The sequence below is a fragment of the Manis pentadactyla genome, chromosome 3 (genome assembly GCF_030020395.1).
Source record: "Manis pentadactyla isolate mManPen7 chromosome 3, mManPen7.hap1, whole genome shotgun sequence".
Lineage (NCBI taxonomy): Eukaryota > Metazoa > Chordata > Mammalia > Pholidota > Manidae > Manis > Manis pentadactyla.
Window position 1 is genome coordinate 168,647,504 of NC_080021.1, and position 25,101 is coordinate 168,672,604.

The 25,101-nt window shown below is 36.9% G+C and overlaps 1 protein-coding gene across 5 annotated transcripts in view; it reads right to left on the bottom strand.

The window, feature by feature from the left end:
• The window catches only part of TTC39B (tetratricopeptide repeat domain 39B), a 265,348-nt gene that overhangs the window by 172,340 nt on the left and 67,907 nt on the right, over positions 1-25,101 (bottom strand). For 4 of the 5 annotated variants that reach the window (XM_057498701.1, XM_057498700.1, XM_036926663.2 and 1 more), the window contains 10 exons: positions 20,373-20,483; positions 18,307-18,438; positions 17,309-17,385; positions 13,380-13,447; positions 10,396-10,460; positions 3,614-3,719; positions 2,167-2,232; positions 786-894; positions 242-309; positions 93-152 (listed from right to left, as the gene is read on the bottom strand). In XM_057498701.1, the coding sequence (XP_057354684.1) occupies positions 93-152; positions 242-309; positions 786-894; positions 2,167-2,232; positions 3,614-3,719; positions 10,396-10,460; positions 13,380-13,447; positions 17,309-17,385; positions 18,307-18,438; positions 20,373-20,483 (862 nt within the window). Of the gene's footprint in view, positions 1-92; positions 153-241; positions 310-785; positions 895-2,166; positions 2,233-3,613; positions 3,720-10,395; positions 10,461-13,379; positions 13,448-17,308; positions 17,386-18,306; positions 18,439-20,372; positions 20,484-22,989; positions 23,734-25,101 lie in introns of those variants that run through there. The other variant, XM_057498702.1, reaches the window with a different exon arrangement.

Here is a 25,101-nt window from a genome sequence, read left to right on the forward strand (position 1 = left end):
ATGTATAGCTGAATTTACTAATAATGAATGAGTGTGTGACACAACTTCATCATACAGACAGCGCCCCAAATGACTCTCCCTAAATTAATTACCTCTTCCACATTCCCTTTCAGCAGCTCTATCCGGGCATGATAAAACAACATGAGTGAGCCCTGGGGAGGAAGGAAGAAAAAGACTGTTCAATGGTCAAACCCAGTAGACTGATTATGGTTGAAATGTGCACTTGAAATTCTAAGCATACATTTGGAAACTGCTGGAGGAAGGGTGCAAGAAGACTCTCTGCTTCCACAATATTCACTTCTCCTGTACCTAGAAATTTAACAGGAAAAGCGTCAGTCTTCATGAAACACAGTAGGTTTTTATAACTAATTGTCCAAATTTCATTAAAACATAGCAAACATCTATGCACAGAAAAAACAGAAACTGTTAATCCGTCATTTTACATTTGGGAAATAGAATAAGACAAGTCTCATCTATGACTTTAATTTAAGAAAGCTCTAGGACAGATTAGTTCTTAAAAACACAGAGGTGGTTGTATTATATTTCTAATTGGAATTGCTGTTTTTAACAGCAATATTAGGTTCTACTAAAATATATATATATATAAATAATATGAACATATGCTAAAAAAGATCATTTTAAGAAAGCTTTATAGAATTTTTTTTAGCTGAGAATGGATAAAAAATATTCAATAAGAGACCCTCCATCCCCTCCACTAAATGTTACTATGAGAACTGTCACTATTTTCCAGCTTCCAATGACGTAAAATATAATCTAGTTCTTACCAAGTATCAGGGAGATGTAAGTATGAAAGGCTAGGATAGTTAAGCAGCACAGTGGAGACCTCATGCTTCTTCCTGATGCACCTTCTCGTAACTGCAGGAGACCCAACTCCTGTAGGAATTAAAAGCATTTTAGAATGAGAAGAAGATGACTGAAAAATCATATCTGACCCTTTAAAATGCTAGTTCACATGTCCCCACACTCCATGGAGGTGGGGTTTATTTTTCAAGAGCTTAGAATAGTGGTAATGACTAACTAGAAACAACCTTTACATTTTAAATGGCATAAAATAATCTCACAAATTCTTTTATATCGTGATTTTAGGAGAGAAAAAGGCAGTGCTCATTTCATACAAATGCTGTATTTATCTGATTAAAATATATTAACCTATTAAAGCATAGAGGATCTAAGTGCAAGGCATTATGGTGGGTATAAATAAATATAGTTCTATGTCTCCAAAGATCTTTCCATCAAATAAGGAAGACAGTACATGAACATATGATTTTACTAGAATATGGTGAGTACTGTAAGAAAGACAAGTAAATGATCCTGAGAGCTAGGAATACTTGAGCCTCACAAAAAGAGGATAAGCCAAAGTTTTGTGGAACAGATGACACTGATCTCAGACCTGATGGATGGAAAGGTTCTTAACAAAACATTATCTGAGGGGACAGTGGCTGGGGGGACATCCAAAAGAGAGACTAGCAGAAGCACAGATACAGGAAAATACAGAGTCTATTTGTGGGGGAAAAATTACAGGTTCTTACACGTGTTCTCACATACTTCTCAAAACCTACACTCATGACTAACAGGAACAACTTTTTCAATAAGGCAACCCTGGTAATAGCATATGTTATGATTTATGTAGGTTACACGCTATAAAAAACAATCATACAGAAATACAATGAATAAAGCTCATCAAAAACAAATTTCCTTGCTTAGTTTTCTAGTGAAACTTATAAAAACACAAGGAAACCCCAAATACTGCAATTATACTTGACCTGTGCAAATTATAAAATGTTAGACATGGAAATCTAGCCTAAATTCCTGGTTTTACAAAAGACTCTGGGGTTGCTAAAATGTTAAGGAAGGATATTTTAACCATACAAGAGTACTCTAGATCCAGCAAGCAGCAATGTTAGTAAAACGTAATTTTTAATCCCAGAATTTAAGTAACGAAGATAAAAAATTTTAACTTTCATTAGAAAAACTCTCTAACCCCTGAAAAATATGATCAAGCACCAGCAGCTCTTTCTTTATTGTCCTTCAAACAAACTGCCAATAATTGCCATGCTAGTTATGAAGACATGTCAGATTGCCCTCACATTCAGTAAATAATGTTTTATCTTCCCTGTCAAAATTAAGACAAGATGAAATGTGTACCCTGTTTCCAGAAAATCCTATAAATTCTAGCAATCTGATAATCCGTGCTGGTAAAAGGGACAGCATCTGTAAAAAATAAAATAAAAAATACGATTGTATTATGTGTTAGTGTGTATAACTATACAATGTTTAACCCCAAACAACTTAAAGTTTTAATAATTCAATATGAAAAATTAGAATCAAGTTTAATCCACTACACATCTCAATCATCACATACTGCACAGATTACAACCATTACTTTTGAATTACTTTCACTTATCAAACAGAATGTACCTAAAACAAAAACAAAAACTTGGCCTTTTCAGGATGGCTTTTCTGTGCAGTGATAAAGTGATGAGAAGGCAATCCCTCAGTGCCCACCTCCAAACAAGGTTTCTTTTAGCATCCTTTTCCAGAAAGCAAACATCTGTTGTATTCTGCACAATATGCAGGCACTACCCAAAAGTGGACAGCTGCAGGCCTACAGTCCCTGTCTAGGACATCCCTGAAGAGTGGTGAGGAAGGGAAATCCTCTTGTGTAGGACTGCAAGCAGTGCACCTGGCTGATCACTTTGCTTGGAAGGCAAAATAGCCAAATGTGCAATTATTTATTGACCCATGGGCTAGAGCCATTGGTTTAGCTGGACAGCCACACATTTGGAAGGAACGTGGCTGGAAAATCAATGACAAATTAATGTCAAGTCAAATTTCACACTGGGAGGGAGGTATGTGCACAAACCTCTCTGAATTAGCAAAAAGCATTTAAATAATTTGTGTCCCGTGTGAACAAAGCCACGCTCATCAAAGTGTAACCTCAGCAGAGGAGGATTTTAATAACCAAGTGGATAAGGTGATTCATTCTGCAGACACCAGTCAGCCTCTTTCCCCAGCACCTCCAACACTGACCAACAGGCTCATGAACAAAGTGGGCACAGTCGTGTACATGCTCATGTGTATGATGCCCTTTACCACTTAATTTTCTCACCAATTCCAGCCAAATCTTGATCAAATTTCAAAATCTCTAAATAATATATCACAATTTGACGACTATCTCCATAAACTCTTCATCTCCCCCAGAGCTTCAAAATCCTACCTCAAATTGTATCACTGCTGCCTCAACTATTTTCAAGTGTAGAGCCACCATTGCCATACCAACAGTATTTCTGAAGTGGAAATGGAACTGGGTTCCAAGCTCCTCATTGCCAAAAATGTGACTAGTCTATTCAGAGTGCTACATGATTCCTTTACTGTACAAACCAAAGCTACTCTGAACATGTGCAGAACTGCATAACACCCACAGGCGAAAGTCCCTACTAGGTCACAACACAAGAAAATTGATCCCACTCTAGCCACTCTTCAACCAAACCCAGGCAAAGTTCAGGATGAGGCTCAAATGCAGTAGAGAAGAAACTGAAAATCTTAGTTTTTTTTACAATAGGTTCTGGAGGCTTTATAATTATTTACTTACCAAATTAAAGGCCCCTATTCCAAGCTTGACACCCCCTTCAAACTCATAGAAAAACTCTTGTTCCCCTTTGCTCTTCTGAATTACATGCAGGATAGAAAGACATTCTCTGGGTTGAAGAAAAAAGTTACAGCATAAATTTACTGTGACTCTGTAAATCAAGGTTGAGTCAAATGTCATGTACACACTATAAATGTCACTATGCAACATAATGAAGAATTGTTAAATTGGATGATGCTGTGCTGCGTTTACTTAGCAGGCTACTTAGTAGTAATCATGAAGGGAAAATGACACACCCATTTCTACACTGCTTATCAGGACCAGTCTTCCTGGGCATAAAACAAGAGAGGGTTTAAACATTAGCAAGCTTGACTCCAGAGCCACAGGGCCACAGGACTGCGATCTCACAGCTTCCCAGCAATGTTTACAGCAGACTCCCTGAGAGTGCTAGCTCCTCGGCCACTGTGCAGATGGCAGCAACCCTGCTTTCCAGCAGGTAGCTAAGATGCTACTGGCAAGAAGATTTCAGAGTGCTCGCCATGGTCTCAACTATACAAAATAACTGTGTGGGACCAGCAGAGACCGAAAGAGGAAGGCAAATCATACCACAACTGCCCTATTTGCCTTCTTATTTTTTCTGGGTCCATCCAAGCAAATCTTTCCCATTTATCACTTTGATCTCTTTTTTATACACAAATCCCCTCCCCCATCTTCAAAAGGCAAAGACTTAATCAGAGAAATGCAAATCAAAACCATGACAAAGACATAAAAATTAGTAAAAACCAGGAACTGCTGATCAAACTGACAAATATGTTTTTAAAAGGTAATAAGAAATAGACGCATGTTATGTATCACCTGGCATGATGTAATTATAAAGCATGTAATTTCATTAATGATATATTCTAGCCAAATACACTTAATTTGAATCTATCAAAGTCTATAGATCTAACATCCAGTTTACAGGAAATATAATGGACTAGAGGAATGCAATGTACTGAATTATTTCGCACCCCACCAGCCCTCAAACTCATATGTTGAAGCTCCATGCTCCAATATGACTGTATTTACAGACAGGGATTTCAGGAGGTAATCAAGGGTACAGTCCTAATTTGATAAGCTTGGTGGACTTACAAGAAAAGGAAGAAGGAGATACCTCTCTGTATCGCTCTCTCACCCCCTTTGCTCTCTCCCTCAGCCATGTGAAAACACAGTAAGAAGACAGTTGTCTACAAGCCAGGAGGAGTGCTCTCACCAGAACCTGACCATACTGGTACCCTGATCTTGGACTTCCACCTCCAGAACTGTGAGAAAATCAACTTCTGTTGTTTAAGCCACCTGGTCTATGGTGTTTGTTATGACCGCCTGAGCTAAGACAAGGTACAAACTAAATGGAAACTCAAGGAAGCAACAAATCCATGAAATATTTTGCAGGGCAACTGGCTTTTCAAAAACTGTTTATATATAAAGACTGTTCTAAAATTAAATATATTTAATGGACATAAACATCAAATGCGGAAGATAGTCTTGGGTTGGATCCTGGTGCAGACATGCCAGCAGTAAAATAAATTTGGGGCCAACTGGGAAAATTTGATGATGGATTGAGTATTATGTGAAATTAATATTTACTCATATGAAAAAATAATTAACTGAAAAAAGTAGGTTACAAGTATGTACAGTATGATGTCATTTTGGTTAAAAAATACATATATTTTTGATATGTATAGAAAATATTCTTAAAGAATATATACTGAAGTATTAAAAGCTATAATCACTGACTGATAAGAATATGGAGTGTGTATGTGTGTTAATATTTGCTAATCAACATTTTCTTATTTTCCAAAATATATATGCCATTTTTGTGACAATAAAGTATTACTTCATCTGTGTGGCAAATGCAGACACATTCATATACTTCTGGTGAAATGGTAGTTATAGTAAAACAGTGGCAAACTACTAGAACATAGCCATACACATTCATTTACTTATTGTCTATGGCTGCTTATATACTAAATCATAGAGTTGAATAATTGTGACAGAAATCTTATGGCCATGACCCATAAGCCTAAAATATTTACTACCTGGCCCTTTAAGAAAAAGTTTGCCAACCCAATTATTCTTCAGATAGATAAACGCAAAACTTTACCTGTAAGGAAAGATACTGTACTGCTATTTATAATGAAAATACATAAACAAACTAAATATACAACAACAGGAAATTAGGTAAGAGAGTCTCATGAGTGCATACCTCTATACATACACATGGTACATCCACATCATGGAATACTATGCAGCCATTAAAAATTATAATGAATTAAAAATATTTAATGACCTAAAATTTTCTGACATGAAGTGAAAAAAAATTCAATATGACATGAAGCATATAATTTCATTATATAAAAAGATACTTGTATGTGCTTACATATATGAGTTAAAGACTCAAATGTCAAAATAGCAACAGGATGGCAAGAGGTGGATATGATTATTTAGATTCTTTTTCAAATCAAAATATAAATATGTTCTATTTTCTGATTATCAGTGTGTTACAAAATTTCCAAATAATATGGATAAAGTATAAGTACCCTTTCAAGACCACCTTGCAGAGGGATAGTTACTGTAAACTGCCTGATACATAACCTTCTAGGTGTTTTTATGCTTTACTAAGAATATAATCTTTAAAAAACACAAATGGGATCATATAGCACATACTATTCTATAGGTTATTTTGATAATTTCCCATGAAAATCGTGAAAGCTACCTCATTCTTTAACAAATGCATATTATTCCATTCTACAGAATAATTTATGTAAACAAATTCCTGTCATTAAATAGTGACATTTCCAAATTTTCCATATTAGAAACAATGCTGCTAAGAGTGTTCTTATGCATTCATCAAGTACTTTTCCTACATCAAGTAGTATAACTATAGTTAATCTATCCTAACTGTCCCCAGTATAAATTCCTAGAAAAACAACTTCTGAGCTCAAAGGCACGGCACATTCTTCATTTTGATATATACTGCCAGAATATCCTCCAGAAAAACTCTTCAGTTTAGATTCCCACCAATTCAGGAGTTTTGCACATTGTCATTTGCATCACATTTCTATTCATATATTTCACTATGGTGTATTTTGCCATGATGAAAATTTAAATGTTTATTTGGTCAAGTCAGTCTTTTATGGTTCTTGATTTTATGCCATGCTTTAGAAAGCTTCTGAGATTAGCATCATGTATACCAAATGACATGATGCACTAAGAAGGACACAACATCACCTCTGTGGTGCTCTTACCACATATACGCAAAACCTAAATTTAGTCATGAAGAAAGATTAAGTAAGTCCACACTGAGATGTGTCCTATAAAATAGTTGCTCAGTATTCTTCAAAAATGTCAAGGTCATGAAGGACAAAGAGAAACTGAGGGACACTATCAGATTAAAGACACCAAGGAGACATAAAACCAAATGTAAAATCCAGGATCCTGGGTTGGATCCTGAACCAGAAAAATGACATTAGTCAGAGAGTTCCAGGAATTTGAGTAGTCAGTATTGTATTTAATAATGTATCAATGTTAGTTTTGTTGATTCTAATAATTGCACTGTGGTTCTATAAGATGTTAACATTTGTGAATTAGAGTGAAAAATATATGAAAAATCTTTGTAAAAATTCTGAAATTATTTCAAAGGGGAAAAGTAAAAGTAAAATAAAAGTTTAAATGCCTTTGTACTTTAGGACTAGAAAAATTACTTTCATATGTTTTTGCTGGTACTTTTTAAAAAATATTTTATATGAAACCTACATGGAACTGATTTTTGTATAGCACTTTTTTCCCAAAATGAAGAACCAGTTTTCAGAACATTTATTAAAGTACCCACCTTCCCCACTGTTTTGAAAGAGCCCTATGTATGTATAGGAATTTAGTATACTCTGAATTCCCAGATAACTATCTGCATGTATGTGTGTACAAGTACACATATGCACGTACACTTACACCCACAGACATGCACAGTCTATTTCAAAACCCTATGTTCCATTCCACTGATATATATGTCTGTACCATTATAAGGCTATTTTAATTTCCTCAGTTTTTTAAAATTTTGATGAATAGAAAAGAAATCAACTCTTTAACATTCTTCTAAAAAATATTTTGAAAGGAAAACTAAAAATAATTATGTCAGGTTCCTAAACCATCTACCCCCTTTCAGGATTTTGAATGGAATATAATTTTATAAAATCATTTTGAGTAAACGTATCTCTTAAGATACTAAATCTTGGTTCTGCTTCCACTAATGGGGATCTGTTTCTAGTAATGGCACAGTAGCTTATATTCGATTAACCCTTCACAGATAACAATTATAAACTCTGGATAAACATGAAATATTTATTTAAAACATATTTTCAGGGACCAGAAAGTGAAAAAAAAAAAAAAAGTAGGCAGAAACTGGAGAAGGACCAAACGTTGATACTGAACTTCAAAAATGAATAATTCTTGAATGGACTTTACATTTATATGGCTAGCCACCTGAAAGTATTCCCCAGGCCAATCAGTAGAATGCCTGGAGCTTATACAGAAAGCCACAGTCTTATTGGCTTATAAAGTGAGGGTACAGAGTAAAAAACTCGAAGAGTGGCTGTAGAGTAATGGGGAAATTTTCAGATAGGAGGGAACCACATACGAAGGAAAGACCAAAATCTGTGTTAAAACGCCACTCAAATTCTTGTCTGACCCATGAACTATATGATCACTGGAGGGGCCCCAAAGAAAAAGCAGAAACAAAACGAAGAAATAAAGGAGCAAAGACCAGATGTTGCCCAGTAGTAGAGAGTAAGAGTTTAGAGTCTAACTCTAGTCAAGTTAATACTTCCTTGAACAAAATCAGCACCTTCCATGAAGATAAAAGAATCCAGAATCAATCTCTACAATGAGTCAATATCTAGTGTGCAATTTTAAAATTACTGACAAGCAAAGAAACAGAGAGATATGACAAACAGTCAAGAGAAAAAGCAGGAAATAAAACCAGGGAATATCTAACACGGTTCAGATAGCTAATCTGAAAAAAATAATCCATTTTTTTAATGAACAGCACCTCCGTGGCCTGTTCTAACAAAATCAGGTTGACTAACATGTGTAATTGGGATCTGATAAGGGGAGACAGGACAGAGTACACTGGAGAAAAAAAAAAGAAGAAGAAGAAGAAGAAGAAATAATGACCACAGATTTCTCAAAGCCTCACTTTAACACATCCAAATCAAACCAAAAATACAGGAGAGTCTTCAAAGTAGCCAGAACAAATGACACAGTACAGAGAGGGTAACAAATAACAAAAATCAGAAACAACACCGGTCATATACAATGGACTGACAATTTTAAATGGAGGAAAGAAGAAAGAAAACCATGTAACTCAGAATATTATACTGAACAAAAACAGCCTTCAGAAATGAAGGCAAAAATGAAGACATTTCAGATAAATGAAAACAGGGAAAAACTGTGAAAACAGACACACACTGCAAGAAATCCTAAAAGAAATTCTTCAATCTGAAAGTATACAGGAATGAATGAAGAACACTAAAAACGGTAAATATATTGGTAAATAGAGGAGACTATAGTACACGACTGTTTAAAGGAAAAGTTTGACATGGTATTGTGGAGTTCATAATACATGCAAGTGTACTATTGTAAGAATAGTATAAAAGGTGACAGGTAGTAAATGAAACTATAGTTTTGTGAAGTTCTCATAATTTATGTACAGTAGTATAATATTAAATTCAAGTTGACTAAGATAAGTTTAGAAGGATATTATAATCACTAGAGCAACCATTAAAAAAAAATTAAACAGGACTATAGCTAAGAAAACAATAGAGAGATTACACTGAAATCTATAATTTTAAAAGTTTGTTAATGCAAAAAATGTCATAAAACAAAGGGGAGAAAATAAATGAGGCAAAAGAAAAAGCAGAATGGTAGTCAAAAATGAGAACATGTCAATTGTCATACAGAATGAAAAAGTAAGATCCAACTATGCACATCTATAAGAAATGCAATTTAAATATAAAAACAAAGATAGGTTTAAAGTAAAGGAATATGTGCTTTGCAAACATTAGTTATAAAAAAGCATGAGTAGCTATATTAGTATCAGACAAAACAGATTTCAAGACAAGGAATATTATAAGGAGGGGATATAAAGGGGAGACACAATACTTATTAGTAGGCACATTTCATAATGACAAGGTTAATACATTAGGAAGATAAAACCATTAAAGACATATATATGTCTAATAACAGAGGTTCTAAATAATCAAAGCAAACACTGACTAAATTAAAGGGTGAAATGGGTGACTACAGAATAAATTTTGGAGATTTTTAACACTATGTGTAAATGATAGAACATCTAGATAAAAATTAGCAAGGATATAGAAGATATGAACAACACTATGGTCTACCTTAATTGAACATTTGAATCATTGCAGAAAATTCTACTAGGCAGCGCTGTCCTAGAGTCCAGACCAAAAGCATATATGTCGTTTTAAATACATGAATTGTTAGGAGAGGGAATCTAAGATTATCTAAACTAAGAATATGTCAGTAGCTTTCTTTTCAACTGTTTTTCTCAAAATTCCATTTAAACTTAAATTCTGTGGTCCTATAACATAGAACATACACAGTGAACCAAAAATCAAGTGCATTTTTACCAACACTAAATAAAAAAAAATTAGTCACTGAGAATTTTGAGTACAAAGGAAACATAGTATAAGAATCATTTAGAAAACACAGGTTAAATTTTAACTTACTTATATATTTGGTAACTTGTTCTAATTTTGAGTCCACCTTTGATGAAGTTGATCATATTTTCATCCTGAAAACAATTCAATTAAATAATTAGATCATTTAGCAAAAAAGATTCTTAAACTGTCCCCACAGCTGTGTATTTATATGATTAGAACAAAGCTATCTTTGGGGGACATAGTTTCTAAATTGAAACATTCTTCTTGCTTTACATTTGAAACACTTTTCTGTAATTTTTCTTCCAAGGTGGATGGCAACAAGAAGAAGCCATGTTAAAATCCTTGCATTACTTTAAGAAAGTAATTAAGGAAGTAATCCTCACCAATTAGGGGCCATATGAGTTAGTCCAAATCTGCTTTAATACACATCATCATCTACTGAGCCACTTTCTTCTGGGTTCGATAAAACCCAACATGGTTGATTTAAGGATATGCTCTAAAACCAAGCATAGAGCATGGCCATCATACTCCATTAAATGGAATTATGCTTCTTCTTTTGCAGGGTACTTTTTTAGCATGCAAGGTCTATTTGGCACTGTGGATTTCATTCATATACTTAGCTAGACTAAAAGTAACTGATCTGAATTCTCAACTGGTTGCCACTAATATGAAATTTTGTTTTGCAAAAAAAAAGATCACATCACTTTTCTTTGTGTGATGGTCATCAAATAAAGTTGAGACAGTTGATCTAAATGAATGCTATTCTCAGGATCAGGAAGGATTCAAGGATTCCAAGAAAATCTCGTAATAAATTTTATCAAATAACTACTTGAAAGAAGTTACTCTAATAGATGCTGCTATTGGAGTCGGTCCATGTTTCACATTTCCAAGGAGAATGTTTTTCTAGTTTATTGATATCAGAAAGATGCCCTGATATTTATTTCCTGTTCACTTGAACATCTTCCTGAAGCAAAATAAAAACTGATTTTACTTTACTTATTTAACAATTAATTAAATCTTTAACATTTAAATTATTTTAAGAACCAATAAATAAAAACATTAAACTCACTACACAACTTAAATGTTTACCTTCTTATTTTAAGGAATCATATGATTACACAAGTCCCAAAACTGGTCAGGGAAGATTTTCTTAAATCATATCAAAGTCTGCCTCAAACAAGAATATTTCACATGATTCACCAAACATTAATTGAATAACAACTATTTTATGCCAGGCACCTGAATGCAAAATCAGACCAAAGCAAAATAACGTGCTGAGAATGGAGGCATGCGTGTGGATGGAAACATGCATGGAATGTTGTGAGAACACAGAGTGGGGGAGGGGGACAGGGAAAAGTGCACAAAAGCCTCCTAAAAGTATCAGTGCTTAAGGCACAAAAAAAATGATTGGGAAGGGGAAAGGGGAAGGACAGCAAAACAGATGTGAACTTTGCAAGCAAAGGAAGACTCAGGTGGAAAGGCAAGGAAGCATTAAAGATCATATGGTGTGCTTGGCCATCTGTGCTTGTGTAACTCAGCACTGCTGCAGAATCTACTGCAAGGGGAATGGTTAAGGATAAGAAAGCTACCTCTACTGGAGCCACACAAGTATGCTACATACCTGCCAGTAGCATCTGAGATCATGGGTAAGGAGGAGTAGGAAATCTGGGGGGAGATGCCAGTTCAGTTTGCAAAAGTCTCCCCTATTTCTGAATTCTGATACAGAACCACTACCAGAGTCAGTGAGTGCTACTAAATGCTGAAGCAGAGAAAAAAGATGAGAGACTCACCTCTGAGAGGGTGCTCAACTACACAGCGGAAAATGAGCTGGAGGTAAGGGAAATTAGAGTCAGCGGGTTGCTAGGTTGCTATACAGTCTAGGGAAGAGCTGAATAGCACTTCCACTAGAGCAATCAGTCAGAAAGAGGATGAGAGGGAGCTGCCTAATCTGCAAAGAGAAAAGCAGCCCGACCATGACACTGGTTGGATACCGAGCAACAAGGAGTAGGGAAGAGTCATGGAGAGCTTTCAGATACGTCATTACAAGTCCCCAAATAATAAATAAGACTTCAAATCCCAGATTTCATTGTCAAATCCCTATTTGGGAAACCTACCAGAAAAAATGGGGGGGCCAACGGGACAGCCTTATGTTTACTGAGGCAGTAAGTGTTGTTTTCAACCACCCTTCATAGTTGGGTTTTAGGAAACAGGATCATGGACCAGACTGATTCAATTTTACTAAACCGGAATCCAATCTAAGATGTAAACCTCCAGAAAAAGAAAGAAGTACCTCTCTGTACACAAAACACTGAGATTAAGGAAGGTTTCCCACTTTACAGTTTAATTTCTACCCCCTAACAAGCTGTACTCCACTTCCACTCCATCACTGCCAAGTGACCATGATGTTAAAAATCCATATTCTTTGGAAGCACCGGAAGACGCAATGCTAGGCAAGTATTGACTATAACACTTCTTAGAGGTGAACTTGAAATGTCCCATTAGAAAAGGATTCATTGTTTGGTTGAGTGACTTTTAAAACTGCTCTTCAAAAAGAAGAAATTAAAGCAAAAGGGGGAAATGAGGATAGAAAGCGGGGAAAAATAAAATCTGCAGTATACATGAAAAGTTGGTTCTCAACGCATGCACTCCTGAGCTTTGCAGAAGCATCTGGTGTAAGAAGGGAATAGCCAAGGATGAAGAAACCTCCTTCCACCACGCCCCTCCCTCCACCATGAGCAAGTGCAAAGAAGGATAATCTCACAGGTCTCACACAAAGAAGCATCCTGAAATTAGGTGTGGTCGTTCTAAGACAGTTTCTTTAAAAGACAGTGGTTCCCAGCTGACTGAGATTCAAAACAGCCTCTTAGTGCATTTGAGTAGGAAAAAGCTCACTGAGGTCTTTTTCAGTCAGTCTATCAGAATAACAAGTACCTTTCATCATGACTCCAAGACAAAACAACTGAAGCACAGACATAGAATGCACCATGCTTCCTCTACGTAGTGCTGTCAGGCTTCCCCGCAATACTGATCTGAAGCCAAACGTTCATTACCTGCACAAACGTGAGTGCTGCTTTCTGTAGGAGACACTCGGCATAACAGATTTCGGCATGCATTTCCTCTATTAAAAACAAATAAAATTACATTAAGGAAAATCCCATGTCCATGGTAATTGCTCTGAGATGTTCAGAAAAGACTCGTAGATAAATGAGCCCAAGAGAGACACAAAAACCTAGAACTGCTTTGGTGCTTCCATAAAAATGCAATGATGACCTCAGTTCTCAGTGTCTTAGCAAGATTTTCCCAGAATGTGTGAAATGGTTCAGGGAAGTCATCTTTGGCCCCATTCAAATTAACTGCAAAGTATCAGAGCCCCAGAGTCAGCTCACAAGAGGAAAACAAAATTTAAAAAGAGGAAACCACGTATTTTCCTGAATGGTAGCATGCAAGTTTAATACAGTTATAAAGATTCAAAACACTGTCTTGAATTTATGAATTGTAGCTTCTCTAACATGAAGGTATGGTAATCATGGCAATAATCAGACACATCTTTAAGAGAAAACAGCAACTCTCTAGAATTCTGTGAAAAAGAGCTGCCCTACGTGTCCAAGTCATGACTCGTCACACACAGAAGACGATGTAAAAAGCACTCACCCGTTTTCGGCTATTTTGATTATTGAGATAATCTAGCACAGGACCACGGCACTCACAAAGGGGGCTGCATATATCCCAGGGGCATGTGGAGTGTCCCCAAACATATGGTCTATCTTCCTAAACAATCCATGATGCTTTCAGGGATTGGTCAGGGTAAGGGCAGAGGATCTTTGCATTTTTGCACAAACAAAATCAGCAGATTCCTGCTTTACCTATGGGATGCAAGTTGATACTTCATGTAAGTTAATGAGCTTGGGGTATTTCAGAGCCCGGGTAGGAGGAAAGATTCTGCCGTACTAGCTGTAGCAGGTCAAGCAAGCAGCCCTTCCTCTCTCTGCTGGTTTTGTCACCAGCTAGCAATGTTTCTACTTCAGGCTGAAGGATCAAATGAGGTGCTTCAAGTAGAGCTCACTATTCAGAGTGATAAGCAATCAATACATGTTAGCTGCTTTCACTAAGATTACTACCCTGCGCCCATACTGCGTTTTTTTGTAAAAGTTCAGAAAGAAGAACACTTTTATGTGAAGTAAGTAACTGAAAAAGTGTTCTGTTAGTGAGAATGCTGTTGATTCAAACTGGTTAAGACGTAGTGCTTGCTTGCTTTCACTTACACACACAAACACACCCCCATCTCATTCACTCACACACACACACACACACACACACACACACACACACACACACACAACTAGCCATTCTCACAAATTGATTCAACTTCTGGTCATGCTTATATTCCAAGCTTGAATTTACAAAAGCAACTGCACTATGCAGCTCAGGCCCGCCAACAGCATGCATACAGATGGGGCCAAACTTGAGGCATTCTGGCCTGTCCACATCCTGACAGCATCAACACCAGGGCTTCTCAGTCCTTTGGTATACCTCACCTCAAAGTGTGCCTCTGGATTTTCTGTGTTCAGTGGAAAAAGCACTGGTAACTTCTACTCTTAGAGTGTTATTTGAATATCCTTTTTCTAAGTACATTTCTAAGAAGGTGGGAGTTGCTTGGAATTATTCACTTTGAAAGCCAGCACAGTAACACAGGTTGCTGACTCAGGGCCTGTGCCAAGGGGGATGACATTGGCACTGGAGAGAACCAGCATGATCAGAGGCTCGGAGCCAGAGAAGCACAGGGCACCTGCGGGGCAAGGCCAGCAGGGCTCATTGGGCTGAAGCACAGGATGTGTAAAGGGAGTCATGGGCAATGAATCTGGAAAGGTAAGTCGGGGCTAAACCATGGACGACATTGAAAGTCAGAGTCTGGGCTTAATTCAACAGCCAACAGAAAGGGTAGACAGATAAGGGTTAAATTAAAGATGGACAAATTTAAGAGCACTTAAAGGATGCAACAAGAAGGCAGAGATCAGAGGCAAGAAAGTTTGAACTCTAGATACCATATGTAAGTATTTTTCATATTAAATTTCTTTCTCACCCTAAACTCTACATATAAATATGTTTTTAAAGGCAATTTGAAAGCCCTTCAGGGCAATATGCCAGCCACAAGAGAAGTTGGGTGTGTTCTAAGTTAAACCCATGAAAAGTTTAATTAAATATACTCACTCTTGCAGACAACCAGACACTCAAGGATGTAAATGAAAATTACCAAGAGGAAAAACAAATCACACACTAAAGCTACAATGTTTTGACATGCTCCCCTGAACACAAAGTCTGTTTGGGTTGTGGTGACAACCAGACTCATTAGGAATAAAACACAACTTAATTTATGTAAGCCTTATTTCTTTGCTCTGGTTGATTTATATTGGGCAGTTCCTTAGCTTTCAAAATTAGCCATTTGGCATTTATGAGGAGATAATTATCAGAACATCTTTTAATTATAAATTCCTTAGTCCACTAAGGGTAATGTCTTCATTATGCACTGAAATGTTAGCTAAGCATGCCTTTAGATATAAAAGCCTAAATAAACCTGTATTTCAGAATAGGCTACAGTCACAAGCTAATTTATTTTTAAATTAAAGTTATTATTTTGGAGGACTTTTAGACTCACAACAAACTTAAAGGGGAAGTACAGAGATTTCCATATATCCCTTGCCCCCACACATGCATAACCACTCCCATTATTGACATGCCCCACCAGAGCAGTACATTTATTATAACTGATGAACCGCCACTGACACACCATAATTACCCAAAGTCCACAGTTTACATTAGGATTCACTCTTGGTGGTGTATATTCCATGGGTTTGGACACGTGTATGGCCACCTGTTTTCATCACTGTGTCATCATACAGAGTATTTCCACTGCCCTAAAAATCCTCCCACCTATTCATCCCTACATCCCATCTCCAGGCAACCACAGATCTTTTTACTGTCTCCACAGAGTTTTGCCTTTTCCAAAGGCACCCAAAGGATTCATACAGTACATAGCCTTTTCAGGATGGCTTCTTTCACTTAGTAATGATGCTTTTAAGACTCTTCTATGTCTTTTTATGGACTGATATCATGTTTCTTTTTAGTGCTGAATAGTATTCCATTGTCTGGATATACCATAGTTTATTCATTCACCTATTAAGGGATATCTTGGTTGCTTAAAAATTTTGGCAATTATGAATAAAGCTTCTATAAACAGTCATTTGTGGGGTTTTATGTGTACATAAAGTTTTCAGCTCTTTGGGTAAATATATTAAGGAGAGCGATTTCTGGATTATACAGCAAAGGTTTAAGTTTTGTAAGAAACTGCCAAACTATCTTTTTACATTTGATTTTTGTATTACAGTTGCAATACAGTTTTGCATTCCCACCACGTACAAATAAGAGTTCCTGTTGCTCTATGTTGTTGCCTACATTTGGTGTAATCAGTGTTTCAGATCTTGGACATTCTAATAGGTATGTAGTGTTATCTCATTGTTGGCTTTATTTTTTAATAATTGGTAAAAAATGTTATTCTTACCATATTCCAAACTTTCTAAAGAGCCATGTCCAAAGACTTTATAAAAAGATAAGAACACAGTACCATCTATTTTCAAGATGTCTAACATAGCAATAATTCAAATAATTTAACATTTCCCTCATCCATATGTAAATATATTGTACCCTTATCTGCCTGCCTACAGGAGAAAGTGGGGGTATACAGAAATTGCTGAGACTTAGGAAAGGGAAGATTGGGTTTGAACCCTGCTCTGCTAGGCAGGTAATCTTGGGCTATTTAACCAACTATTAACAGTGATTACATCTTGATGGTGACTATGATGGGGAAGAGAAAAAGACATTCCATTTATTCTATGTTATACACTTAGGTAGTGAATTTTATGAGTGTAATCACATTTTTATTTTCAATGAAAGGGAAAAAAATAATATTTTAAATGACTCTTACCTTCAGTCAGCTGTTCCAAAGACCCTCTAGAAAGAAAACTTGAGAAAGAGTCTACAACTGTGGATTTTTTCCTGTATCTGCAGAGAATAAGTAGAAGAGAGGGCGGGAAATAAAACAAGTAACAATAAATCAGGCCAAGTTCATTTTCATTTGACATTCATTCACAATCACACCAAAAAATCATAAAGGAGGAACTCTAAATGCTAAAGTCTGGAGGGCAGAGACTACCCTTTTCATCATTGTCCACCTAGCTCCCAGCACTCGGCTGGCATCCCATGGGCACTCAATTCATGCTGACCAAACACATGAGTGGATAAACCCACACAAAACAATTATTAGTCCTGCCAAGCACATACCCTGATCTCTGTGGCTGAAATCAATACTTTTGTTAAGGTTAAGAATGGACTTTGAGAGCAATATTTAGATGTTCTCTTCATTTGCAAGGCTTGCAAACATAATTACATGAAGATATAATTTCATCAATATTAAAATTGACCAATATTAGTTAACAGTTTTTGCTGGGGTCTTCCTACACACAAAGAACAAAAATTAAAATATAACTGGAAATCTATCTCATTTTCACCAATCACAAGTGTTCAAATATATGTCTTTTTGGACAAATGTGAACCACTCCTTACCGAATGGCTTGGCTTGGCAGGCAGTACCTAACCTCATTCACCATAGGGAGACCCTTGAGAGGTACTGGCTGCTAACCCCACTGAAATCTCCCTCAGTCCTTCTCTCTAGCTCAAGTTACCAAAAAGAAAAGTGGAGATATAGATGCTGAGTATTTGGCCAAACAAGAATCATCCTATATGATTCCTAACAGGAAATTTCTAACTCCATCACATCAAACTACAAGAAGCTTCAAAGCACAGTGTCCTTCTACAACCGTGGTCAACTTCAGATAGAGCTCTCAGTGGGCACTGCACTCACTGTGTCACACAGTCATAAAGGTTTGTGGTCATATATCAAGTATTTAATTATCCAGTTCATACTTTTGGCATGTTTGTAATGCGTCTTTCATGGCAGAAATGCCATTTTGGATGTCCTGTTGCTCGAAGGTCATGACAGCTTGCAACACCACAATGGTACTGTAGCCTAAGGCATGGTACATACTCTCCTTAGCCCTGGGGACAACACAGGGAATTAGTACATTCCAATTCAACTCAAAAAACGATCAGGTCTTATCTGATACTAATCACAAGAAATCCTAGTGCATGCTATGACTTTCACAGTGAAGACATTTACTCCTTCACCGTAATCACTGAAATAATATGGACTGTAAAAGATACGTCCCAAAGAACTCAAGTATCAAGAACTTTCCAATTTAAGCCCACACAGGTAGCACAGAATGTTCCAGGTTGAAGTTAGAAACCTACTATATGTTTTCCCCTGTTTCAGCACAAGGGGGCAGCCTGTAGATTCATTTCCTAAAAAACGTTTTAAAGCAAACCAATTTTCCCCAGTTGAACAACTGAGAGTGTACTTGTCTTTAGCTCTGAAATAAACACTGAAATAAAGAGCACCTGATATGTATTTTGTAGCAGAGATTGTGATATCTCTTTTGAAAGATAAAGGCTCATTTAAAATTATCCCATCTCCTTTCCCAGCCAGATGCCAAGAGGAAGCAAGATTTTTGTAATAAGCTAGGTCAACCACAAAGAACCCAGACAAAAGTACTTTTTAGATCTTGTATCTAATCCAATCCCAGTTAGAGAATCCTAACTGATTATCTAAGAATCCTAATTAAAGTTTTTGATAATTCCTGTTATCAAGTTACCAGTGAGAATTGCTTCTGTTCTTGAAGATATTAATTAGTCCTAATGTATAGCATATCCCAGACTCTTAGGCTGTGAAAACCTTATCATCTTTTTTCTGAAAACTTCTCAAGTTCTGTTCATTAGTTATTTATAAGATTTAAAATATTAATGCACAGTTTTGTTTTTAATTCAAATATAATACCTAACAGCCTGCTGCTAATGCAAAACAAATGGAAGCCACATTATACTTTTCCCCTGTGGAAGTCTAAACACCCTTAGGTAATCTGTAGTTTGTCCTGGACAGTGAGGTCACTGGAGGGTCAAAAAAAAATTCCCAAAGAAATAAGAGCAGGTAAAAGTTAATCGTTTATTAGAGGTACCACAAGTGTTGGGGACAACACTGGACAATTTCCTTAGGCTACAGCCTTCACCATCTATTTTATCATCTGTTCCAAACCCCTGAAATGCCAAGTGATCAAAATTTTAAAACAATGTAACAGCTCTTCTAACTCCTAATAAAGTAAGTAGGGCAACTTCTCAGGAGGTAGTTTAGTTTCTAAGATTCAAAGTCAATGACCAGATTCACCTCACCCTACTGATCACCCAAAGGAATGAGATTCTCACTTCTGTGCCCAAGTAGCCTTCTAGAAAATTGTGAGGTCTGTGCTTCATCTAAACAAGTGCCTAAGTCTCAAGGCACAATGTCGGGTGATTCCTGCCCAGCTACAGCTGCACTGAAAAGCTGGATACCAAGGTAGGAGAAAGGCTGCCATGGGTTTTGCTGCCACATTTGAAAACTTCACAGGCACTAATTGAAATTTCACTGAAATTAAATTGCTTGACTTGTTTATCACATAAATAGGAGTCCCAGTAATATTTTCATTAACTTAAATTTCTTTTTAGCATGTGAGATTGGCATAGTCTACTCTTTTCCATCCCTATGTCAAAGAAAATGTTTTTCCAATGATATTTAAGCTTAAGAGGAATATCCATAAAACTATTTCACTAAAGAAAGCAAGCTGAAGCTCTATAAAACTATATAAGATGACAATATTTAAATACATATAGAAATTAAAATTTGAGAAAAAAATCAGAAACTTTCTACTAATTAAATTTAAATTAGAAGAGATTTCTTAACCAGATATTAAAACTGATCAACAGTAAGAGATCGCAACCAAATTAGCTTAGACATAATCAAGTGGAAATGCACCTAAATTAACTGGCATGCATGACATCAAAGACAGAATCATCAGAAACATGTGAAAAAATATATTTTATCTAAAATAAATAAAGTTAATTACCATGGTTGAAGCAATTCTAAGGCATCAGTAAATTTGTTACTTAAAAATAAATTCAATGCCACTGCACATTCTTCTAGGCCACTCCTGAGATCCACTTTGGTTGGTATGGACCTAGAGATCAAGAAAAAACACATAGCACTTCTACAGCTTTTACATCAACAAGTTGTTGCAGGAAGAGTATGTGAGTGTGTGTGTGTGTGTGTGTGTGTGTGTGTGTGTGTGTGTGTACTTTGGAGACAGATGGGCAAGCTGGCATTCTAACTCTGCCATACTAGCTATGTCTTTAACTTCCCAGAGCCTGATTTTCTCATCTATAAAATGGAAACACCACCACTTACCTCATGAGGCTGTTGTGAGAATGGAATAAATAGGCAAATAACACTCACCGCAGGCACAAAGACCACAAGAGTAGGAATTGCCTTTATTCATAGGGAAGGGAAGGTTATTTAGTTTTCATTTGATTATGTAGGGAATAAATGTGCTTCAGTGGATCTGCATCATCTAGATACTAGAAGAGATCCCTCCAGGTTATGTCCTTTTGATTCTATGAGAACTGTTTTACAGCACTGTCAGTTATAAGTAACTGACAGCAAAGCAAAATAATTATTGTGTGTAGGCATGTAAATTCTGTCCTGACCAATAGACATTCAACTGAATTCCCTCCTCCACTGTGGAGTTTTGCCTGAATATGCACATTCACGTCAACATTACTTTACTCCATATAAATTTGTTCTGTTTTGATTTCTCCTTTGAATTTGTTATAACATCTGCCTAGTTTCCTCCATGATTAATGAGGTAAGTAAAACCTTTAACAAATGTTCATTTTTACATCTGTATAACAGTTATGGCTTCATCCTTTACTGAAAATCCTGTTATTTATGATTGGTAGAAATTTTGCTCTATAAAACTAGGGCCACCTCTAAAATGTTTTATGTAACAACTTTTAAGAGGAAAATATTTCAGTAAGTAAACGAGCATTACAATGATTCGTTTAAAAGTACTTAAAGTTGAATTTCCATGGCACCAGCTTCTCCAAACTCATTCTTTCAAGCATGAAAACAAAACCCCACTTCAGTTACTCTTCTACCAGAAACTGGTTCTGAAGGTGCTGCCGTGGGCCATCTCGTGGCTGGTCTCTTCTGGTAGTTTGATCTCAACTCAAGAAGCACCAAACTTAGAGCTGCCTCGCTGACCCCACCCCACTCTGTCTCACTGTTTTCCTTGCTTCATCCACGCATCACCATCCAAAGCATGTTATGTACATATCTGTGGACATGTCAGTCTTTGTCGACTTTGCTCATAGGATATAAACGTAAGGAGGTTGTTTGTGCCACCAGTGCCCATGGTGGCCTCCACAATATGGTAGATACTCAGGGTCTGTGATGGTGTTTCTGAAAGAAACCCTGAATTGGTGAACTGAGAAAAGCAGATGTCCCTCTCCGGTGTAGGTGCTCATCGGGCAATCTGCTGAGGGCCGGGATGGAACAAAAAGGCAGAGGAAGGGTGAATTTGTGCTCTGAGCTGGGCCATCCACCTGCCCTCTCAGGCCTTCAAACTCAAACAAATTGTACCAGCAGCTTGCCTGGTTCTCCAGCTTGTAGGCAGCAAGCAGGTCACGGGACTTCTTGGCCTCCATAATCACATGGGCCAATTCCCATTACACACACACACACACACACACACACACACACACACACACCCTCCCTCTCAGTGGCCTCCATAATCACATGGGCCAATTCCCATTACACACACACACACACACACACACACACACACCTCCCTCTCAGTTCTGCTTCTCTGAAGAACGTTAATACAGAACTGCTTTGCCCGAAGAGGTGAAGTAAGAATGCAGGTTCACAGATCCCTCACAGAAGATTTTTCACAGGAAAGGTCCTTGATATCTCCCCTATCAGTACGTCACCACATTTTATCTGTATTGCCTCCTGAGTATCTCTTGGATTTGCCCTGTTTCCTCTCTACTATCCAGTCCAAGTCAGCAGCCATTTGCTGCGTGGTATCTTGAGACCCGTGTCTTCCCCCATTTCCTACCTCAGTCCACAAGTCAAATCTCTACATGGAATTTATTTGTGGCACGAGTACTTATGGAGCTCTGACTACATGCCAGGCAGCCTTCTAGGTGCTGTACATACAGCACATCCGTGAGACACACAGGATCCCACACTCTCAAGGTGCTTTCATTCTCCTGGGGGAGGAAGTGCAGACTTTAACAAGGAGACCAGTAACTGACTGAGATCACCTCAGATCGGACTATGTAATCCAGGAGGGAAACCGGTTTGGGGAGCACTGGCAGGGAGGGGAGGCTCAGCATTACTGAGGATGATCACCGGAATCGCTTCCAAGGGGTGGTACTGGCATCCTGGGAAATGGAACTAGCCACGGGAAAGTCCAGGCTGGGGGAAGAGGGGGGAGATTCTAAACTGTGAATGTGGTAAGCAAGGCAGAGTGGAAGAAAATAAGCACAGAAACAGAATAGTGGCAGAGAGGGCGGGTTTCACTCTAAGAACAAAAGGAAATACCGTGGCTCAGAAATCCCCCCTCCTTTTCTCATACTCCTTCCTGCCCTTCAGCTGCTGGGTTCCCCAGTCCCGCCTCACACCTGTTCTCTTCATCTTCACTCCCACCACTTCTCTCAGGTTACAGCTCATCTTTCGTTACCAGGAAACAGGCTGGGAACCGAGCCCCGCGCCCTCGCCAGACAAAGCGCCACCTCTGCATCTCAGCCAGGCAAACCGTCACCTGGGAGGAGGCCACACACACGCCCCGCTCACCGCTTACAGAGCGAAGCAGAAGGGAGAGCTCAGCATTTCCAAACACAACGAAATTCAGTGCTTCTTAGCGGTTTACCAAGATCTTCACACACAATTAAGACTCTCTCCAGAATAGTGCCACCGTGCCTTCTGCCCCACCTTTCCAAGGGCTCTTAGAAAAAGGCCTTTTTAAAATACAAACTGTTAGAAAGACTCTTACCCAAACGCTAGACCACAGCCTCCATAAGATTACTTGTCAAGGACAAATACAAATCTTAAAAGTCTTCTCTACAAATACTAAAAAGCTTTAGCCATCTACACAGATAAATTCAACTTATTCTGTTAGTTATAAACAAGTGAGTTTTATATTCTGTTATAAACAAGTGAGTTTTATATTATTATACCTGATTCATGGCTAAAATTTTAAAATGAAAACTGTAAGATCTCTCTGTATATATGTCTATGTACATCATAGATATGGTATTTTTCTACCTCCAGATGGTATTGCCAAAATTAATTTATAAAAGAGCCCTATTAAATTGGCTTAAAAATAAGTGCCTATGAATTAAATATTTCAGTATCTCATAAATATAATAGAAACTAACCTAAATATTTTTTCAAGTTCACATGATCTAATATAATTTTCAGTAAATAAAAACTAGTTTAAGTTTGTTGGTTTAATTAATATAGACATATCTTTAGAGTTATCCATATTAAGGATACTTTTATTCTACCTAGGTTTATTAAAGTCAAATAAGCTCATTATCTCTGTTACAAAAATTGTCAGCAAGAAAAATAACTTAAGATGATGACTAACTGCTTTATGTCTCATGAGATCTTCAGGTGTAATGTAAGTAGGATAAAAATAAATGAACTAAATAGATGTAAATGAAATAAGGGGTTTTAGGTGAATTTTTTAGCATGACGGTTTCATGATATAACCACTTAAGTAGTTTTCCCAAATCTTCTTGGTAACTTCTACCCTTAGAATTCTGCTAAGTTAAATGATGGGAATTATTGAATGTCTAGATCATTTCAAAATAAGATGACATACTGAAACATTAAGTGCTAAACAAGTCTAAGTTTACCTACTATTGACCTCTTATTACAAAGAAATTAGAGGTATTAGTGTCTTGTGTTACAAGGAAATGTATATTCCTAGAAATTATGACATGTAGGCATAAATTTGTCAATGTAAAGAATGCTGGTATAACAGACAGTTCACAATTATTTATTTCTTAGTTTTCAATAGAAATTAAAGTTTGTAAGGGTTAAGAATTCTAATTGAAGCTACTAGAAGTAATGAAGGAAACAACCTGTATGCAAGCAAAGTAAGATATGTGTTTTGGGTAAGAAAAGGTACAAGAAATACAGGTGCATTTTTGCTGAGGGAAAAGAAAGTCATTTTATTTTTCCCTAAAGTAAAGCTGATTATTTCTGAATGAAAAAGAGATCAAGGGACAAACTATATGGACATAGAAAGTTGTAGAAGGTTTGTAAAAAAGGAATCTTGGGAAAGAACTTTTATGTGTGATCAAGCTGAATGAGACTGAATTAATTTGTTATAGAATTTTAAAAGTAAGTTTTAATATCAATAGTGTACTTATATAAAACCAGAACTTTATTTTTTTTCATCTGTTTAAAGGACAAAGTTTGCTTGGACTACTGGTCTACTCCTGATAGGCGATTGTGAAAATTTTTCATTATCTTTTAAGTAATCTGTCTAGAAAACAAATTTTGTTTCTCATCAAAATATTTCCTTAATTGTTTTAATCAGGGCTTTGATTACTTTTAAAAAATGATTCTTTTCTATTAAAAGAGCTAAGTTTCACTTAACAACTATTGAACTTTCTGTATTTGCCAGCAAAGGTTTTAACTGTCACCATGGTTAATTGTACAACTGTCATTTCACAGTGACCTACGATCCTATTTGACCAAGTGTTTTAGAACCTCTTTGATTT